Consider the following 20145-nt stretch of genomic DNA (forward strand, 5'->3'; position numbering starts at 1 on the left):
ATTTTTGTCTTTTATTGTCAAATACTTTTATTTGTCTTTTATTTTTACTTTTAAAATAAAAGTACTTTTTAAAAATAAAAGTACTTTACTTTTGTCTTTTATTTTTACTTTTAAAAATACTTTTATTTTGTCTTTTATTGTCAAATACTTTTATTGTCAAATACTTTTGTCAAATATTTTTATTTTTGTCTTTAAGTAACATAATTTTAAGAGAATTTTATTTTTATTTTTTAACTTGTTTTTAATTTTTATCAGTAGTCTGATTACTTGGAATAATTCAGACTCTGAGCCTGAGCTGAGACGGAGGCACCGCAGCGCCTCCTCCACTAGAGGGCAGGCGAGAGCGACGGCAGAACCTCCTCCCCAGCACACAACCCAGCAGCAGCGGCGGGCAGAGACAGACGACAAAGGCGACGGACGCGCATGCGCACTGAGGCCCGCTCGGAAAGGGGCGTGGCCTGCTCGGGAGCCCGGCCTCGAGCGTTACGCGTGCGCAGTGCGGAGACGGAGAGGCGAGACCTTCAGCTTGACAAGGAGGGAGCGAGGCGGCGGCTGTGGCGGCCTTGAGGTTCGGGCGCGGCTGGAGGGAGGCGGGAGGACCTGCTCGGCCTCGCCCTCGCCGCCACTCCTCCACCCCTGAGGGGCCGCCCGAGCCTGGAGGCGGGGGGGCCTCGCCTCAGGGTGGGGCTCAGGAGCGGGGCTGGGGGGCCTGTGGGGGGCAGTGAGCACAATTCCCAGTAAGCCCCCTTAGGTGCCCTCCCCAAAGCCCCCAAAGCCCCCTTTCAAACCCCTCCCCCAAGCCCCTCCCTCAAGCCCCCTTTCAAGCTCCTCCCCAACCTCTCTCCCCAAAGCCCCTCCCCCAGCCCCCAAGCTCTCCCCCAAGCCCCCTTTCAAACCCCTCCTCCAGGCTCTCTCCCCAAAGCCCCCTATTAGAGCCCTCTCTCCCAAAGCACCTCCCCCAAAGCCCCTTTCCAAAGCACCTATGCAAGCCCCCCTTTACAAAGCCTCTCCCCCAGGTCCCCTTCTAAAGCACCTCCCCCAAGCTCCCCTTACAAAGCCCCTCCTCTAAAGCCCTCTTCCCCAAAGCCCCCCTTTCAAAGCACCTTTGCCCCCTCCCCAAAAGGCTCCCTTTCAAAGCCTGCCTGTGGACTCCCTCACAAGGTCTCCCTCACAAAAGTTTCTGGGGAGGGGGGCATTCTGAGTGTGGGGGGGGGGGAACTGCCAGGAACTGCCTCAGGGCCCAGGGCTGCATGGCTGGTTCCAGGGGCCACAGAGGGAGGGATCACTTCCTGACCCTCAAGTGACCCTTGTGTCCAGCAGGGCTTCCTCCTCTCTAGGCTTGAGCAACCTCTTGCTTCCCATTGCCCCGCATTGGCTCCCAAACTTCTTAATGCTGGGTCCCACTTTTTAAAATGGCACTCTAGTGGGGCCCACCTAGGTTTACCAGACTTTTTTTAAAAGAAATGTTTTATTTATTTATTGACCCATAAGTAGTAATAAAAAAGTCCCTCTAATATTTATCTCCTTGTATTTACACAAGCTTGCAAACTGCAGGAGCTCAGCTCCTTGCAGGGCAGTTAGCAGCTTTCTGATTTTTGAATAGCTTCAAGACTTGAAGCAATTAGTCATCACATCACCCTTATGTGACCCACCAAAAATCAGGTCTGACCCATAGTTTGGGTACCACTGTAGCCTGGTGAGAACTTTCAGATCAGTTGTGGGGTAATGAGGATGGCGACCCTGCAGTGCTCATCCACTCGTGCAAGGGTTTTGCAAGCTGTCATGTTAAAACAATTGTGCTTGTGTGAGAGAACTGGCAGCTATGTTGGGTGGAGGCAAGTGGTTAGTGGTAATGTCACACTTGCATCCCAGCTTTCTTTTACATTGCTCAGGGCAATATATGTGGAGTTTCCCCACTTTTCTTAATGCTTGCAAAAGCCCTGTGAGGTAGGCTAAGCCTAGAGGTAGCCAATTCACCCAAGGAGATTCAGGATGGAATTGAATTGAGTGAGATCATTCCAGACCTAAGTCTAATAGTTTTATTCACTGTGGCACACTGGTGAGCTGCAGCAGCAGAGAGGGGAGCAGTACTTAATTTGGTGTAGTGGTTAGGCCTGGAAAATTGTCTGCTGTTGAAATCTGAATAGTAGGAACTGCTAAACGTGAACTAGAGAACAGACAGAATTCCTTTTCACATATAACTAAATAACTGTAGCCAGTTTCCTTGTACTTTGCATTAAGGGGCTTCAGTGTTCCTGAAAGGCATATGGCACTTTTGTATAATATTTATACAAAAGCATTATAATATATATATGGCATAATATTAGGTGCTCTCTGGTAGTATGTAGGACTTGCGGTGCAGTGAAGTCACCCTTTCCTACAAGGATGTTGCAGGAAAGGATTCGCGAACCTGCAGAAGGCTTGGTGTGTTAACTGGGTAAAACAACGTCTGGCATTCCTGGTTTTTCAGTTAGACTCTGAGCTAGGAGTGTGAAAATCTGACATGCTCTGGGAAGTGTTATAAGATCTGAAGTTTGTATTCACCACCTTGTGTGTGTGTGTGTGGGAGGAATGGTTACTGCCGCAAGCAAAATGTTCCGTCTTCCTTCTTTGGCTCTTAGGGCCATTGTGAATAAGCTGGTGGGTGGTATCCAAGAACAGCTGGATGCATTCGTGTGCACACATACAGAAAAACTTTCTTTTCCTCCTCTTCATCGTCACTTTGGTTGGGACCCATGTGGAACAACTTCAAGGAGCAAGCTGCTTCTGGGTATGGAAGGATAGGGATGCTCTTGATTTTTTCCCCCATGCTGCTTTTGTTGCTTTCGGAGAGTCCATGTCCTTTTGTAATTGTTATTCTTAATTGATGAGGCACACAGAGGTTTGTGTGTGGCTACAGCAAAAGCTAAACATTGTCGAGCTAATGGGATGGATGGACACCAGTTGGATTTGCAAGAGGGGCTGAGATGTTCTCACCTTTGTTATGTACTTGGAAGTGGATTTTGCTGGTGCCTCAAGAAACATTTCTCTTAGTTTTCACTAGTTCTGTAATTAATTTTGCCTCTCTGATTACAGAGTTTACATACTAGATCCTGTGGTCACATCCTCATGGTCTTATAAAGTAGAATCATTTGAAGACTAGATCTGTCAGCAGTACAAGAGTGGACTTTCTTCTGGTTGTTTTCAAAAGTGTTCCCAGTAAACACTGTTAGCCTAGTGAACTAGAACATAAGAACAACCCCACTGGATCAGGCTATAGGCCCATGTAGTCCAGCTTCCTGTATCTCACAGGGGCCCACCAAATGCCCAGGGAGCATACCTGATAACAAGAGACCTGCATTCTGGTGCCCTCCCCTGCATCTGACATATCCCATTTCTAAAATCAGGAGGTTGCACATACACATCATGGCTTATAATCCATAATGGATTTTTCCTCCAGAAACTTGTCCAATCCTCTTTTAAAGGCATCCAGGCCAGATGCCATCACCACATCCTGCGGCAAGGAGTTCCACAGACCAACCACACGCTGAGTAAAGAAATATTTTCCTTTGTCTGTCCTAACCCTCCCAAAACTCAATTTGAGTGGATGTCCCCTGGTTCTGGTGTTATGTGAGAGTGTAAAGAGCATCTCTCTATCCACTTTATCCTTCCCATGCATAATTTTGTATGTCTCAATCATGTGCCCCCTCAGGCGTCTCTTTTCTAGGCTGAAGAGGCCCAAACGCCATAGCCTTTCCTCATAAGGAAGGTGCCCCAGCCCCGTAATCACTTTAGTCGCTCTCTTTTGCACCTTTTCCATTTCCACTTTATCCTTTTTGAGATGTAGCGACCAGAACTGGACACAATACTCCAGGTGTGGCATTACCATCGATTTGTACAACGACATTATAATATTAGCAGTTTTGTTCTCAATACCTTTTCTGATGACCCCAAGCATAGAATTGGCCTTCTTTACTGCCGCCGCACATTGAGTCGACACTTTCATCAAGCTGTCCACCCCCCTTAAGATCTCTCTCCTGATCTGTCACAGACAGCTCAGAACCCATTAGCCTATATGTGAAGTTTTGATTTTTTGCCCCAATGTGCATGACTTTACATTTACTTACATTGAAACGCATCTGCCATTTTGCTGCCCATTCTGCCAGTCTGGAGAGATCCTTCTGGAGCTCCTCACAATCACTTCTGTTCCTCACCACTCGGAAAAGTTTGGTGTCGTCTGCAAACTTAGCCACCTCACTGCTCAACCCTGTCTCCAGGTCATTTATGAAGAGGTTGAAGAGCTAACTACTGTAGGTATATCTTGTTATGGAGATAGAGAAAATTAATTTTGAAGGTGTTGTGTTAATGTGGGCTCTGGTGCTTGGTGCAGAGTACAACAGGAAAGGGTACTATGTGAGATAGGTTTGTGAGAACAGCAAACTTCCTTCCTTCCCTGAAGGAAGTTTGTGTGATCCTTGCCAGGGAACACAAATGCATCACTTGATGCATTTCTCTTTCTCCTGTCTTGCTGTCGGTTGTCCTGTCTACTTGCTAGTGTCTGGTCTGTTAACTAAGCTCGCTAGGCCAAGGGTCATGAATGCTGGAGACATTCCTAAAATGTTTTCCCCATTAGCTAGTGGTAATGGGATGTTCAGTGCTCTTGAAACTTACTCTTTTGAGAGTACTAGTTGCAGAAGAAGTTGCAGCTTAGGTTGGATTTATGATTTTAGTGGGTATGGAAAGAATGGACTTGCACTGAGTGAGGGGCTTACTGCAAAACTGAGCAAGGGGTTGAGTGAGCTTAGGGTGGTTTGCTGCCAGAAGTTATGAGAGCTGACTGCATACAGTCTGTTTCTGTGTCCCTCTTCCATCCCTGGTAGAAAGATTTAGGACTTCTCCCCCCATTAAGGTTGACATGTGTTTTCTCACAGATGTAGCAAGTCAGTAGAGTTGTAAAAGAAATTAACTATACTGTACTTATTAAATTTGGAGTGTAATCTTCCTTTTCTCTTCTTATGCCATGAGCTCAGACTGTGGCAGGTTTTGTCTTGGTGCCCTGCTGTCTTTACTTGTGGTCAGATGGAAAAGGGATTGTAACACCATTGGGATGAGGGTCTTTTCACACATGTTTTTCTTCTTCTGGTTAGACAGGCATCTCTGGTCACGTGGATGCTTGTTGTCCAGCAAAAGTTCCAGTGCACGAAGCAAAAGACACATGCGTTGCTCACACACATAGTGTATGTGGTGTTTCTTGCATCTGTGTAGGAGAAACATGTGACATAGTCCTCTCCTTTGGGCTCTCACTTGGAGGTTAGCCCAATATGGTAATGATTTGACTAACAATGATTTAACAATGATTTAACTAACCAAGATATTGCAGGATACACACTGCAGTGAATAGTCTATGTGCCAAATTTAAGAAAGGAGGGTGTGTGCTTATCAGAAACATCTGAGCACAAACAATGGTAAGCTGCAAGAATGAACATAGAGCACCTCCCAGGCTGCTGCTGCTGCACTCCAAAGGAGTTTGAAGCTCAGAGTGATTATTTTTGAATTTGGCTGTTGCCAGCTAACTTAGGATATATTTGGTTGTGAGGCAGGAAGCCTAGAAAAATCACTTTTTGAACTAAGTTGCACTGAACTCAGTGGGACTTTCAAGTAGACATGGAGAGAATTGGGTTGTTAGAGAAGTTGTTGGATGTATTTACTTTTTAAAACTGACTCCACCTGATGATAATTGTATCGCACCGTTCACTAAAAGATCTGAAGGCAGTACACCTAGTTGTTTGCCCTCCCCTTTATATCCACACAACCACCCTGTGAAGTAGTTTAAGTTGAGAGAGTGTGTGACTGGCCCAAGGTCACTCAGTAAACTTTGGGACTGAGTGGGAATTTGAACCTGTGTCTCAGTGGTGTAAATCCAACAATCTTGCCACTGTACCACATTGCACAGTTGTGCTTCATTTTCCTTGTTGGAAAAAAAAGTTCTAATCACCAGTTTAAAGAATCACATCTTGGATCAGTGAAGAATGATTTTGAAATTAACAGTTTTATTTTTTAATATAAGACTTTCAATATATATTGAGTGTGCAAGACTTGGGTTTTTTTTGTGAGGTCTTCTGTTGCAAGTGGTGTTGTCTTTAATGTCTAATGATGCATGCTTTTTTCCCCCCACGTTTGACAGGTGTATATAGAAAGAGCTAGAGGAGAGTTCTACAGTAGGTTCACGTTGAGAAGTAAATGATTTAGGAGCTAATTTGTCATAAGAGAAGTCTGCAACCATGTTCAGCTGTGGTCCTGCTAGAGCCCCAGGTATCTATATGTACCTTTATGGATATTCAAATATTACAGGTCAATTGTTAGACATGTAAGTGCTTCAAGGTCAGCCTCACAGAACTGGTTTGCTGATATCCTGCTTGTCAGAGGTGTGCAAAGCAGTCTTGCATTTGCCCAGTGCTATCTTCTGAAGTGTGATATTGGTAGCTGTGTATGGCAAGAATGGATTTCTTGGTAAGTTGTGGTCAAGGGAAGCCCTGCCTGCTCCCGGTGAGTACATAGGGGATAGTCGCCAGAAAGTCATAGCCGTGTTTTTCTGCTGTGCTTCAGAGAGGCAAGAGTTTCAGCACCACTGTGGCGACAACCAATTCTGATTTTACCACTGTCTGTATTGCTTTGAAACAGGGAAGCTTCCAGTAAAGCAGCGAACGTTGGAACAAAGCTACTTTTCAAAGACGTATGGCAACATGGTACCATTAATTGAATTTCAGCGTTGCTATACAAAGATGTATATTTTCTCATAGCTCTGGAAATTTTGTTTAGGGGAAAAGCCAAGATAGTGGAATCAAAGGCTTTTATGGTCAGCAGGGTGGTTCCTGCCACAAAGGAAACATTCCGTTGTTGTTGGAAACACCCACAAGGGGGGAGGCAAGTCATCTTCCTGTTTTGGAAAAGTTTGCCTTTGCATGAAGTGTATTGATTGAGCCTGTTCCTCCTCTTGGAATGCCGGTTCCACCAGCACATTTTGGATTTACTTTCTTTCCCCTCAAAAAAGAAATTGTTCTCTCTGAAAGTAAGGAAAGTCCCTGAAGAAAGAAGACCTTTAGTTGTTTATCATGCAATATGTAAGGTGGTTACAATTTGGCTGCTGACACTTCAAGAATGGTGTTCTTGTCTTTGGGGGGTGCTTGAATGCTTTCCAGATCTTTATTGTAACCTTTTTTCCTCCAGACCCCATGGCTATCCCACCCACCTACTGTGACCTGGGTAAATCTGCCAGGGATATATTCAACAAAGGATATGGTGAGTAGTGACAGTGTCATGGCTGCTAACCCTTTAGCATCATGCTGCTTCCACTGCTGTATTGACCCTCCTGAAAATGGAGAGATGATGTTCTGGATAACAGAAATGGTTTAATGACATTCCTGCAGCAATATTTTTTTTAATCTGTTGGGGATCTTGTAGGTGTGCTAACAAACATTTTACTGGTGGGTAACACATGGGCTTACAAGGCCTGTTAGTATTGAGAATTACAGCATTCACATCTAAAAAGATGTTTCTGTACTTCAGGGGTTGTGAAAAATAAAGAGAACATTGGCAGCATCCTGGCTAGTGTTACTACTATCAGGAGCTGGGAGACATGTTCCACTGGAAGAGATCCTTGCAGAAGTAGGCTGCTCCTTCATTTTATGTTCCTGACAGCAGAAGCAGTACTCAGGATGTGGCCCCAAGATAGCAGACATCAATCAGTTTTTTTGTCTTCACCTCTCATCATTTCAGGAAACTCCCATAATTATAACTGAACTAATTGCTTTTTTAGAAATTGGCTTTTACTGTAAAATGTCCTTATAAGTGTAATCTCTGCGTTAGTTGTGAGCCAGAATTATTGGGTTGGGAACTGCTGCAAAACCCAGACCAACAGCCCAGATGCAAAGCAGACTTGCTACCTTTCACAGCAGACCTACAGAAGCTTTGGATTCATTCCCACTTTCTCCTGTTTGGGGTCAGTCTTCAAAAGCTCATCACATTCTGCTGCTTTCTGCATCCCATGCTGTTCATGTTTCCTTGTTCACTCCATTGTTCTGTTCATTCTGAAGAGCATTATGGGATAGATGTCACTTGCAACCTCTGATACAACTTTAATTTTGAAATACAGGAGGGCCCCTGTATCAGTGTATCCTGTATCCGTGGATTCACTTATCTGTGGATCGGGTCCACAGGGCCCCTCTGCACGTGCCCCCTCTGGAGGTGAGCTCCATTCTCTTCACCTTCAGAGGGTCCACTGAGCTTAGCAGAGGCCACGGACATCTGTCCTCAGCCTCTGCTGACTAAAGGCAAAAAAGATCACTTCTGGTTTTATGAAAAAACTGGAAATGGCAAAAAACTCCCAATGGTACTGAAAATGCATTAGGAGGCCTGGGGAAGAACTCTACAGGGTTTTTTTTTTTTTTTTACAAAAAACCGAACTGACTTCTTTTGCCTCTAGAGCTCAGTCTGAGCCTGGCATAGCGCACGGACGGATGTCTGTGGCCTCTGCTGGTTTCAGAGGACCCTCTGGAGGCAAGGGTCCCGAAATGGAACCCCAACAGATATGGGGGCACATCTCCACCCCTCTACCTGCCTTCCCCTGCCTCCGCTGCCTCCCCCCTGCCCCTGCAAGAACTTAGAGTGGTTTCCAAACTCTCAGAGAGTTTGAAAACCGCTGTCAATTCTTCAGGGGCTTTAAAAGTCAGGTTTCACCCGCTGATTTGCTGTTGGGCAAGCGTGTCAAGTCCAGGGATGTCAAACGCATTTCATACGAGGGTCGTAGTAAACATTTATGGTGCCTGCTGAGGCCTGGAAGTGACATCATTAAGCAGAAAGTGACATCATTAACAGATCATGGCCAGAAATAAGCACTTTGTTCTCACATAGAAACTCATTAGCTGCAAATGGCAGGAGAGAAAATGCCCAGATCTTGTTCATATTTTCAAGATATGAGAGAACCCATTTATGATGCTGGGAGAGCCCAATTATAATGAGGGCCAGTTAAATGGCTTCCAGGGGGCTGCATTTGGCCCATGGGCCTTGTTTGACACCTCTAGACAAGCCTCTCCTTCTTCCAGGCTTGGAACTGGGGAGGATTGCTGGGATTGTCCTACATCCCCACTGCTTTTTGCACTTGAATCATTCCTGAAGAGCAATATGCCATGAAGGAACTCCATGGATCTTGTGCTGTGCTTTGGAGGACTTTCAAGTATCTGTGAAGCTCAGTAGGTTATCTGAAACAAAAACCTATCCCTGCCCCTTCAGAGAGTCAGCTGTAGGCATGATTTTATTTTATTTAAAAATACAGATACTTCGCTCATCAGGACAAGTTCTCCCAGGGCAGCTAACAATAATTAAAAACAAATAACGTTGCAGTGTAATTACATGTTTAATTATACACACGGTATGTAAAAGGGTTCTGGCAATCAGAAATTTTGATGGTCTGCCAAAGCCGACCGTGATCTACAAACCTCTGTTAAGTGATTCCTGAAATAACCCTGAGAGCTACACTGGTCTCTGTTGAGTATAATTGCGAGCTACCTATTTAAGGCAAATGCATCCAGGTTGGTATTCATCTGTTATGGCGTGAATAAGAAACCTGTGTCTTGATAATTTCAGGGTATGGAATGATCAAGTTGGACTTGAAGACCAAGTCTTCCACTGGAGTGGTAAGTAGTGAACCCTTTGAGTTGTCGCTACACAGATGATAACTCCAGGGCACTGGAGTGGTCAGTGGGCCTCTTTTTTTCTTTCATAACTTCTGCTTCAACCAGAGATTCCCATCTCATGCATTAGTGCAATTTTAACTTGTGTGTTTTGAGGCTCAGCCTGAAGTCAAGTAGACCAGCTGTTAGTAAACTCTGAAGATGGCATTTAGTTGATTGCGGATGAACTGTGTGCTTGTCTGCCAGGTTAAGGTTAGTTTTAATGAGAGAGGAGAGATGTGATCCTGCTGAAGGGGTTTTGAACTATAGTTCAGATTTAAATTAGTCTTACTGTGCCAGTAGAAGTGGCAATATGGACACTTTGCACCGTCAGCCCTTTCTTATGGGCTAAAGATGTTAGAAATTAACATGTCTTCTCCTTTTTCCATGCAACGCTGGTTCTGGATGTTTATTCAGTTGGTAAGAGTACTGTATATTTGTCTCTTATATGCCTTTCCTTAAAGCTTGAGCAGCTGTCATTACTGATCTGTTCCTAGAAGTTAAACAAAACTAGTAACCAGGCACAAAGCTTCACAATGTACATTACTGTGTTACACAACAGTGCTTGCTGAATTGTTTGTCAAAGCATTAGAGACAGTGGTGTGATAAATATAGGAGTGCCTCTCATCAGACAGGAGCCCTTTCAGTAATCCCATATTGAGAAGCCATGAAAGCACTGTTTCATAGCTGGTCTTTAAATTTTGGAGCTCCAGGCTTTGTAACTGATGGCCCCCAAATGTCACACATGGGAAAAAGGGCCTCTGCATGTATGTGGAAACACTCTGGACTAAGCCTAGGTAGGTTCTAGATTTGAAATCTGTTAAAGCTGGGTATGGAAGCTGCGGCAGCCTATATACATTCTGGCAGTGCTTTGTATGTGCATCCATACTGTGTGGCCTCTCAACTTCCTGAGAATGCTGAGAATGTTTGCTGAGGTGCATGAAAACATGTGGACAGTGTCCTCTGAAGATTCAATGTTCAGGGACCTTTGTGAAGGATGTTTAGTGTGAGGCAAAGTACCTTGGCGCCCTCTTCAGCTTTTTAACCCTTCTGAAATCTGTTCTATGGCTTTTACTGCCCGTTCACTTCTGACTCAACTGTTGCATAAAATCTACCGTCGCACAATTTGCCTTCCTGCAGTACAGAACTTGCATTGGCTGATTTTATTCTGTGGGCTACCACTAAGCCCCTCTCCTGTCTGGCAAAGCAGGAGGCTCAAGAGGGGTTGGTCTCTGACATCAGAATGCTTAGTCATGATCTGTTGCTGCGCTGCACAAGAAAGTTGTAAGATTAATGGCTGCACGTGTTGTGTGTGCTTCCCTTGCCTGGAAGGAGATCTTATTTCAGCCACCAGGAAACCCCCCCCCCCCAATTGAAAAGTTGGATAAGTTTCTCCTTCATTGGTGCTGGTTCAGCTTTCTCAAGCTGAACTGTCAGGTATTTCTAAATAGTTGGTCATTGTTTTTAAAATGTTTGTTTCTAAGTAATACTAAAGATGGCCATTCAGAGATGTCCTACACTGGTTAAGCTAGGAGAAAGCTGCTTTTGAAGGTGTATTAATTTTCTGCTCCTTGTCTATTCCCAATTGCTTCTGTTTCCCCTTTGCTTGGTTCTGAGCTGTTGCCACTTGTACAAGGTAAAAACATAGAGCCTCGGGCAGTGTTGCATCAGGCACCTGCATATGAAGCCCTGTCCAGAAATAACCTGGAAAGGCAGGCCCTGCTCATGACCTGTCTGAAGAGTTAGTGAATGGTAATCAGGCTTATAAATAGCCACTTACTTAGTTGCCTGTGGCAAGTAGGAATTGCTTCCAAGTGGCAGCAAAAGTATGTTGTAGGGCAGGGGTGCGCAAACCCTGGCCCTGGGGCCACTTGCGACCCTTAAGGACTCCCAGTCTGGCCCGCAGGAAGCCCCCAGTCTCCAGTGAGCCTCTGGCCCTCCGGAGACTTGCTGGAGTCTATGCTGGCCCAACACAACTGCTCTCAGTGTGATGGCCAACTGTTTGACCTCTCACATGAGCTGTGCAATGAGGGCTCCCTTCACTGCCTTCTGTTTCACATCTGTGATGTGGCAGCAAAGGAAAGGCCATCCTTGGTTTATACAAGGCCTTTTATAGGCTTTGAGCTATTGCAAGACCTTCTTTCATTCATATAAGTTCCATCTCTAATGTATTCATTTATGTAAATTTATTCAAATTTGAAATGTAAATTTTTTTCTGGCCCCTGACACAGTATCAGAGAGATGATATGGCCTTCCTGCCAAAAAGTTTGGACACCCCTGTTGTAGGCAAATGGCCTAGGAAGAATGTTTGTGGGCTGGTAGTTTTTGTGGATTGACATGCAAGGCCAAACAATTACCTAGATGTGATTACTCTTTGCCAGTCATCTAGGGCTGCCGGTTGACCTTCTGTGTGAACCAGCTTCCTGATTCACCTTAGTGAATCTGCCTCTGTGATGTCCAAAATGGGAGGATGGTTTTTAAGGTGCCAAAAGGACATGTGGAAAGGGAGTGCAGAGTCCTCTCCTGCTTGGTGTTTTTCTTCTTGTGGCCCAGCTAGGGGGGAAAGGACTGCAACTGATGGTTGAAGAGGAGGAGGGTGGGGTTCTGCATCCTCACCTGTATACCCCTTGGCACTGCATTACATGTGATTACAGCAGCCCTGCATTTGGGGATGTGTATTTGTTGCTGTCATGTGCCACTTGGGTCTTCTTGTCTCAAGTGTGAAATATTTCTGGTGGTATTTCTTCAAGGTATTTTAAATATAAGATTTGTGCATCTTGCAATACTTCTCTAGAAGAAATGTAGTAGCCTCAGGTAAGAGGGCTTTTCTCTTGCCTATTGTGCCCTTGATGACAAGATTAGTATAATAGAGTTTAAGGTTTTTTAACGTGTTATTGCTGTATTCCGTGTACACATACTGAGTGGTTAAAAGAATCTTTGAAGTAGGTGAGGGTTATTCATCTCTCTTCAGTAATGTAGTTCTTTGACATTTTGTTGGTTGTACATGGCATGAAAGGATCTAGTCTTAGCATCTAGTCTCATGGAAGACTATAAAGGGTCCAGACTTCAGAAAGGAGGAGAAGTTGGTCTTGGTAGCCTTATGGAATTTGGTAGTTTGTGAATAAATCCTAATAAGTGATGATCAAGACTTTCTCATGCTGGTTAGACAGAATGATTTGCATTATCTTTATCATTATGTATTAAAAGTTTTGAATATCTGCATCTTAATTCAAAGATGATCTGTTTACAGGAATTTACCACCAGTGGCTCCTCCAACACAGACACAGGCAAAGCCTCCGGCAGCCTAGAGACCAAATATAAGTTCAAGGATTATGGACTTACGCTCTCCCAGAAATGGAACACTGACAACACTTTGGGGACCGAAATGACCATGGAGGATAAGGTAAGACGAGGAGGAACTGTGGCTTCAGTATACCAGGTAAACTGGAAGAAATCGTAAGAGGAGGTTTGAATAGGGAACAGTAAACTTACATGTGGCATAGACTAAAATAAATGTTTGTATGTTGTGCAGGAGTTGTGTAAGTAAATAAATAAATAAATAAATTGTGTAAACAAATAAATATTTTGTGTAAATAAATAAATGTTTGTATGTTGTGCAGGAGTTGTGTAAAATAATTCCAGATTAGCAGGTTGTAGCAATTGTGGTTTTGTCTCACCTGGCTGCATTTCTGCTTGGGAAAATATTTAAAATGTGTGTGCTACTTTTCAGCTAAAATATTTGAAGTAACTTGTAATAAGAGTCTCCCAGTTAAGAAATATGCACAACACAATCATGGCAGCAGCCAGAGTTGGCAGGGCAGTTGTAGATTCCATTAATATTTGGCTGAAATCAGCAGAATTGCAGACATCCATTAAAAGCCTCAGGGAATAAAATAGTTTTAACTAGTTGTCCGAAAGACAACAATATTGGTGGTGTTGCAGATTTTCTGGGAGGGTAACACTGCTGCTTAGAGAGACCCCCTCTGATGAGGGGTAGTGATGAGTCTCTGATGGAGAGACTCATCTAGCCTCTGAAGGCAGACTGGGATTCTGAATGTACTCTGGATTTCTCTCAGACAGTGAGACTGCTTTATGGCCTACGAGGCTTAAGTTTAAGTCTCTTAAGTTAGATCTCAGGGCTTTTACAAATAGGTTGATATGCCAGCAAATTTGCCTACATATGTTTATAATATTTGCATTACTGTTTGAGACAACTGCATGCAGTTTGGAGAGCTTCATGTTGTAGGCAGTGTTCCGGCAGTGTTCCCTGCAAGAATCCGCGCCATTGTGCAGAGCTCTACCGTGGCTGTGCAGCATCAGGGCAGGGCCTCCAGATGGTCAGTGATGGATGTCATTGCTGGCTTCTGGCTAGCTGGACTCTAAGCTGTGCAGAGCTCAACTTCAAGGTGTGCTGCCTTGGGGGAACAGTGGTAGGTATTGCTGAGTATGGGAACTCAGAGGGATTCTGCTTTGTTCTTTGAAGTTGGAAACTTCATCTAGAAACTTTGAGTTCTCTGTAGTACACGCGACTTTTTCCATTACGTATGGAGAACAAAAAACACTGATCAAGTAGGAGAAAATGACCTGCCATCCATGTTTAAAGCAATTATAATGTATTTTTCAGTTGGCTGAAGGACTGAAGCTGGATGTAGAAACCATGTTTGTACCAAATACAGGGTAAGTATTTTTATCTTTCACAATACAGCACCCTAACTGTTCTGTTCCCCAGCTAGGGGATGGTGCCACTTCCCCTTCATTTGCTTTAGATTACTTATAAAGGAATTCATCACAGCTCTCCTCGTATAACATTTGGTGTTTGACTTCATCACATCAGGTAGAACATGGATATTTAGCTGTCAAACTTCCTTTAAATATTCTGTGTTTAAGGTTAGAGATTACATCTGTCTGGTTTCAGTTTGCCCAAGGGATTAAACTTGTGCTCTTCCCCAGGAAGAAGAGTGGGAAGTTGAAGGCAGCCTACAAGCGGGAGTATGTGCACATGGGATGTACTGTTGACATTGACCTCTCTGGACCAACCATCCATGGCTGGGGCGTGTTAGGCTATGGAGGCTGGCTTGCTGGCTATCAGATGGCTTTTGACACTGCCAAGTCGAAACTGTCACAGAATAACTTTGCATTGGGCTATAAGGCAGCAGACTTCCAGCTGCACACAAACGTGTAAGTATTGACTGAGGCCTGGGTCAAAATGCAGAAGGAACTGAGACCCAGTTCATGGTAGATCCTGATTTCAGGCTGAAGGATTTGATGAGGTTTTCATCTGAAATAGATATCTAGGGGGAGGTTCCGTTCCAGTTTTCCATTACTAGAAGTAGTTGGAGCCATTCTTTTTATTGGAAAATTTGCTTTGGGACTTGAATTTAAGTTTGATGATACATCAAAGGTGATTCCCTGTTGACCAGTTGCTGTGGCCACCCAGGACCACAACCAGTCCCTTCCTCCACCTTCTGGACTTTCGCCCCTTTACTGGTCCTACCCGTCTCCCTTCCAGAGGCCCAGGGAAGCTGCATGCAGGCTCCAGGACGTTCCGAAGGCCTTGTAAAGCCTTTGGAGGGCCAAAAATAATCTTTTCCGGCGGAAGGGCTTCCCTGACCCTCAGAATGCCTTTGAAGGGCATAAAAACATCAATTCCGGTTTCCTCCGTGAAACCAGAAGTGATTTTTTTTATCCTCAAAGGCTTTACAAGGCCTTCGGAGAGTTGGGGAAGTCATGCACTGCTTCCTTGGCCCTCAGAACGCCTCTTGGGGAGAGGCCCTGGGGGGCGGCATTCAAATTGGTGTGCCTGTCGACTGAGTGCTGCAGGGGGGTAGATGGCAGCGCGGTGCCATTTCCAAACCTTGGGCCTGGTTGAGTTTGTTCCACTTGTCCCCCCTAGCCACAGACCAGTTGTGGTGGTTCCTTCCTGATGGAGCTTAAGCCAGCGTGCATATCCAGGGAGTTTGCTAGGATGCAGGAGCTTGTTAAAGAGGAAACATGGCTGTACCCCTGAGCCACTCTTGATCCTCCTGATAATGCTGAAGCCCCTCCTCTCTAGAAAAGGCTCCTCTTTCCCCCCTCCCTTACTCTTGCAATGACACAGTCTATACCAGTGGTATAGTGGTGGCTATACCACAGAGAGGGCACATAGAACCCTCTCTGTGGGCATTTGCGCTGTCACCCCAGCTGCTAGGTACAAGCCTCTAGGCTCGCTGCCCCCGGGAGGCACCAGCAGCTGCGGCGCGTCTGCCTGAGGAGCCCAAGCAGCCACAAAGCCAGCCTCCTCCTGCTCTGCAGCAACTGGGGCAAAGGAGGGAGGGGCAAGGCCAAGGGGGGGGAAGGAATGGACAGCAGGGGGAAGAGGGAGATAGGGAGGGCTAACACCAAAGACCCAGGCGTGCTCTCAAGGCGCCCCATCTAGCCAGGCCACCCGTGGAGGAGGAAGGCTGAGAAGCTCTGTGAGGGGACGTTTCTCACATCACCTGCCCCTCTGTCCAGCAGCCCAATGGGAGCGCTTCCTCCTTCCCCTGTCTGGGGTAAGGCGGGCAGCTCACATGCGGCATGTGGGCGGGCACAGTGAAGCTGCTGCTGTGGGCTTTGGGGCGCCAGCCCTGCACGTAGTGCTGGTCCTTACTTACTAAGAAGTAAGTCTCATTAAAGTCATTGGGGCTTGCTCCCAGGAAAGCGTGGCTAGGATGGCAATCTGAGAGCCCAATCCTATGCATGTCTACTCAGGAGTCAGTCCCATTATAGTCAATGGGGCTTGCTCCCAGGAAAGCGTGGCTAGGATGATGGCCTTGGAGCCCGCTCCTGTGCATGTCTACTCAGAAGTAAGCGCCATTACAGTGTGCGTGTCTACTCAGAAGTAAGCCCCATTACAGTGGATGAAGCTTACTCCCAGGAAAGGGTGGCTGGCATTGTCGCCTTGGAGCCCGCTCCTGTGCATGTCTACTCAGAAGTAAGCCCCGTTACAGTCAATGAGGCTTACTCCTAGGAAAGAGCGACTGGGATTGCAGCCTTAGAGCCCACTTCTGTGGGTGGGGCTTTTTTTAAAAAAATGTTCTTGTTTGAGAAAATGAGCAGTGGCAAGGTCTTGCAGCCACGCCCTCCCTGCCAATATTTCTTTATCCAGCATGTAATTAGTCTGTGGAACTCTTTGCCACAGGAAGCAGTGATGATAACTTGCTTAGATGCCTTTAAGAAGGTATTGGACAAAGTTCTAGAGGAAAAGTTTATTACAGGGTAGAAGTAATAGTAGGTAAAAGATGTTAATGTACGAGTTATTTTTCTAAACTAAAACTTCAGTATTCAGGTTAAATTGCAGTGTTGGCACTTTGCGATAAATAAGTGGGTTTTGGGTTGCAGTTTGGGCACTCGGTCTCTAAAAGGTTCGCCATCACTGCTCTATACAGAGGCACATTTTAGCCTGTATTTGGCTTGTCTGCTTTGTATCAGGAGGTACTTTTCTCTCCATGGTTTTGGCTGGAAAATCAGACTGTTGTGCTTCTGTGATCTTCTCAAGCATATCTCTCAAGTCCAGCTTCTATTCAAGAGTCTTCATGCATCGGCCAAAATCCAGCTTTGGAGGTTAAAATCTCTGAGTGGAGGAATGTTGGGGCAAAAGATTATCCAATAAAAGCTATTGGAATGGTTGAAAATGGAAACCCCATAACTGCAGCTAGACTCAGACTGACAAGGGACTAAGGCAGAACAGGGCAAAAAGCATGTGTAGCTGATGGGAGTGTAGTGGGACCTGTTCCTTTAGTCAAGGACTGAATTTTCATGTGGTCTATTGTGAACAGGAACGATGGCACTGAATTTGGTGGCTCCATCTATCAGAAGGTGAGTGACAAGGTGGAAACATCCGTCACTCTTTCTTGGACTGCTGGCAGCAATAACACTCGGTTTGGGATTGCCACCAGGTACCAGCTGGATAGCAAAACTTCTGTCTCGGTAAGAACTCTGTTCTTTGCTGTTCAAAGAACCCCTTTGCCAATCTTAGAAGCATGTCTGATAGTGGAGAACTGGGTGTTGGCCCTTTCTTGTTTTCCTTGACACACAGCTGTGTGGGTTGTGCCCTTTTTGGAATGATTGTCATGGGCACGCAAATGCTGTGTGTTAGTTTTTGATGTACGACGTTAGTGTGGACCCCACACAGTGCAGGTCACTGTATCTTGAGCCATCAAAAATGCTTTTCCTTCGTTTGGAATATGCTGTCTGTGCATAACCTTCTGGAAGAGAAATGGGAGTTCTTTCCCTACTTGTGAGACTATCTGGTCCCTCTGAGATTTCGTTAAGTGGCAGTGGTGCCCGTTTCATTTTTTGAGACATCATTCAGCCTAGATCTTGCTGAGGAGCTAAAGCTGTTTCTCAGGTGTATCACTTCAGGGGTAGGGTGTGCTCATTTGGAATGCTATTCCATATAAAACTGTTCTGTCTTTTTAAAAATAGATGTGATCTAGTTAGAAGGGTTTAACCCAGTTTTAGAAAACTCAGGACTTGGTTGGAAAGCTAGAATTGAGCTGTTCTTCCAGCTCAGGTCTAGTTTTCTAAGTGTAAATTTGGGGTGGGGGGAGTTAATGGAAAAGTGTTCAATTCCATGAACCCCATCTTGTAATCTGGAGTTGTGTGGGCCAGGCACAGGTTTACTACCTTTGTGAGAACTAGTCTTTCCTGCGTTTACAATTCTGTAGGGAATAGCCATTTCCAAAATTCTGTTTCTTATGCATGTGGATCTTGTTCTGGACGCCTCTCATCTCCTGTGCATATATCTACACACCTTGGAAAGGAAATACAAGCCTGTATCTCATTGCATGTTCCTCTATTATTTTGTTCTAGGCCAAAGTTAATAATGCCAGCCTTATTGGACTTGGCTACACTCAGACCCTACGACCTGGTATGTATATTGATGAATGTACTGAATACATAATTTCCTCATTAAGAGGAACATTCTGTTCTTAATGGGAGAACAGAATGGGTATGACAGAGGTGTTGCCCAGATACATTGCTATGGGAAAATGAGATGGACTGAGCATAGTCTGTGGAACCAAGGAATTTTGAGATATCCTCTTTTTAAAAAACAGCAAGTTTCTATACCTGGGCAGTGCCTGGTGAAATTTCAGAGTTAAAGAGCTAAATAAGCGAGACTTTCAGGGTTTGGAAACAATTTTGTCTTGCACCTGTCTGTGTCACATGTGTGTTGCTTTTCTGTGTGGTGTCCGTCCCTTGTGTTTTCTAATCCTGACAATGTTTTTTCTGCTAGGTGTGAAGTTGACTCTCTCAACTCTGATTGATGGGAAGAATTTCAATACTGGTGGTCATAAAATTGGGCTGGGCTTTGAGCTGGAAGCTTAATGTAGGTTTGATGAAGTATTAAAGCTTTACTTGGAAGATGAAGGAGCAAACAAACCCCACATGTTCTGGCCTTAAAACTCTTCTGTGAAACTTCAAAGAAAAATGTGAACTTGATATTCTTCCAAAGAATTGTTGTACCCCTAAACAGTGAAGTCTGGAGAGGGCAAACTCACTACGAAGGGAAATACTTGAAGGCATGCATGGAAATTGCAATGGTTGTGCTACATTTCAGTTCTGTTTCTCAGTTACTTTTAAAACGTGTTCCTCAGAAGACAGCATAGCATCTGGTTAAAGGAAAGACCCCCCCCTCCTCTCTCTTCTGTGTTACGACATCACACCCTGCATGTCATACACCTCATGACCTTTTGTAAAACTGGCCTCTGTGCTATAGTGAAAGCTGTGGTTTTGCATCAAAGTGGAATAAATCAAATTTGGAACCTATCCTGCGTGTGCTTCTTTCGCATTTAGCCCCAGCAGGGCCATTTGTTGTAAGTCAGAACTGAGGTGGAAGTGGTCAGGTTGCCACTTAGACCGGAGGGGTGGGGAGTGGGTTCCAGTAGATACTTCACTCAGAGCAGTACAGGAGTGACAGTTTGTTTATATACAGAGATTTGCTTCTTTTGAACAGAGATACACCCCATGGTGATAACTAGTGGCTGTCAATAGCCTTCATGAGGTCACGTGACATGAAGAAAACCGTTGGTTTTTTGAATACTGCCTAATGAAGGCCTTCACAGCTGGGTTTATTCCAGGCTCTTTTTCTCTTCCAGATGCAGTTTTAGCCAATTCCAGTCCAAAGTCTTAAAAACAAATCAAATGTTAAATTATACACTTATCTATAAAAGGTATCCTTTTTTCCAATAAAAACAGTGCCCCCCCATCATTTTACTGGATTCCATCAAGAGGGATGCAGTATAGGAGTCTCTTGCATGCCAGGCGAACAGTGGGCCATGTTTAAGATTAAGGGCACAATCCTGCTGTAAGGCTTGCACCTCCTTGAGAGTCGGTTGTGCCAGCCTGTGGAGACTGAATCCAGCCTCCGTGCTGACTCAGGCAAGGAGGGTTGCATTGGCTGACAAGAGTTTAAGGG

The 20145-nt window shown here is 44.9% G+C and overlaps 2 protein-coding genes across 3 annotated transcripts in view; one reads left to right on the plus strand and one right to left on the minus strand.

Moving 5' to 3' along the window:
• The first annotated feature begins 460 nt into the window (after nucleotides 1-460).
• Nucleotides 461-19496, plus strand: VDAC3 (voltage dependent anion channel 3). Of its 2 annotated transcripts, XM_066639232.1 has the most exons (10): nucleotides 498-568; nucleotides 6164-6291; nucleotides 7207-7278; nucleotides 9622-9671; nucleotides 12958-13110; nucleotides 14332-14384; nucleotides 14658-14885; nucleotides 17504-17654; nucleotides 18540-18597; nucleotides 18964-19496. In XM_066639232.1, exons 2-10 carry the CDS (start codon nucleotides 6261-6263, stop codon nucleotides 19053-19055), a joined length of 888 nt encoding a protein of 295 aa, XP_066495329.1. In that variant the 5' UTR covers nucleotides 498-568; nucleotides 6164-6260; the 3' UTR covers nucleotides 19056-19496. The 2 variants fall into 2 exon arrangements, with proteins under 2 accessions (XP_066495330.1, XP_066495329.1); XM_066639233.1 differs by lacking the exon at nucleotides 6164-6291 and having other exon boundaries at nucleotides 461-568.
• IKBKB (inhibitor of nuclear factor kappa B kinase subunit beta) overlaps nucleotides 19452-20145 on the minus strand; it is a 32445-nt gene continuing 31751 nt past the window's right edge. The window contains exon 21 of the mRNA XM_066639230.1: nucleotides 19452-19855. Within this exon, the coding sequence (XP_066495327.1) occupies nucleotides 19799-19855 (57 nt within the window). The 3' untranslated portion in view covers nucleotides 19452-19798. The remainder of the gene's footprint in view (nucleotides 19856-20145) is intronic.

Source organism: Tiliqua scincoides, chromosome 11 (genome assembly GCF_035046505.1).
Source record: "Tiliqua scincoides isolate rTilSci1 chromosome 11, rTilSci1.hap2, whole genome shotgun sequence".
In the NCBI taxonomy this organism is placed as follows: Eukaryota; Metazoa; Chordata; class Lepidosauria; order Squamata; family Scincidae; genus Tiliqua; species Tiliqua scincoides.

What these genes read in the sequence shown, in the direction of transcription:
- VDAC3 (XM_066639232.1), top strand. Translation starts at nt 6,261, where the DNA reads ATGTTCAGCTGTGGTCCTGCTAGAGCCCCAG. An exon ending in TGGTCCTGCTAGAGCCCCAG is followed by an intron (nt 6,292 to 7,206) that starts GTATCTATATGT and finishes TTTTTCCTCCAG; the next exon opens with ACCCCATGGCTATCCCACCC. An exon ending in TTCCAGCTGCACACAAACGT is followed by an intron (nt 14,886 to 17,503) that starts GTAAGTATTGAC and finishes TATTGTGAACAG; the next exon opens with GAACGATGGCACTGAATTTG.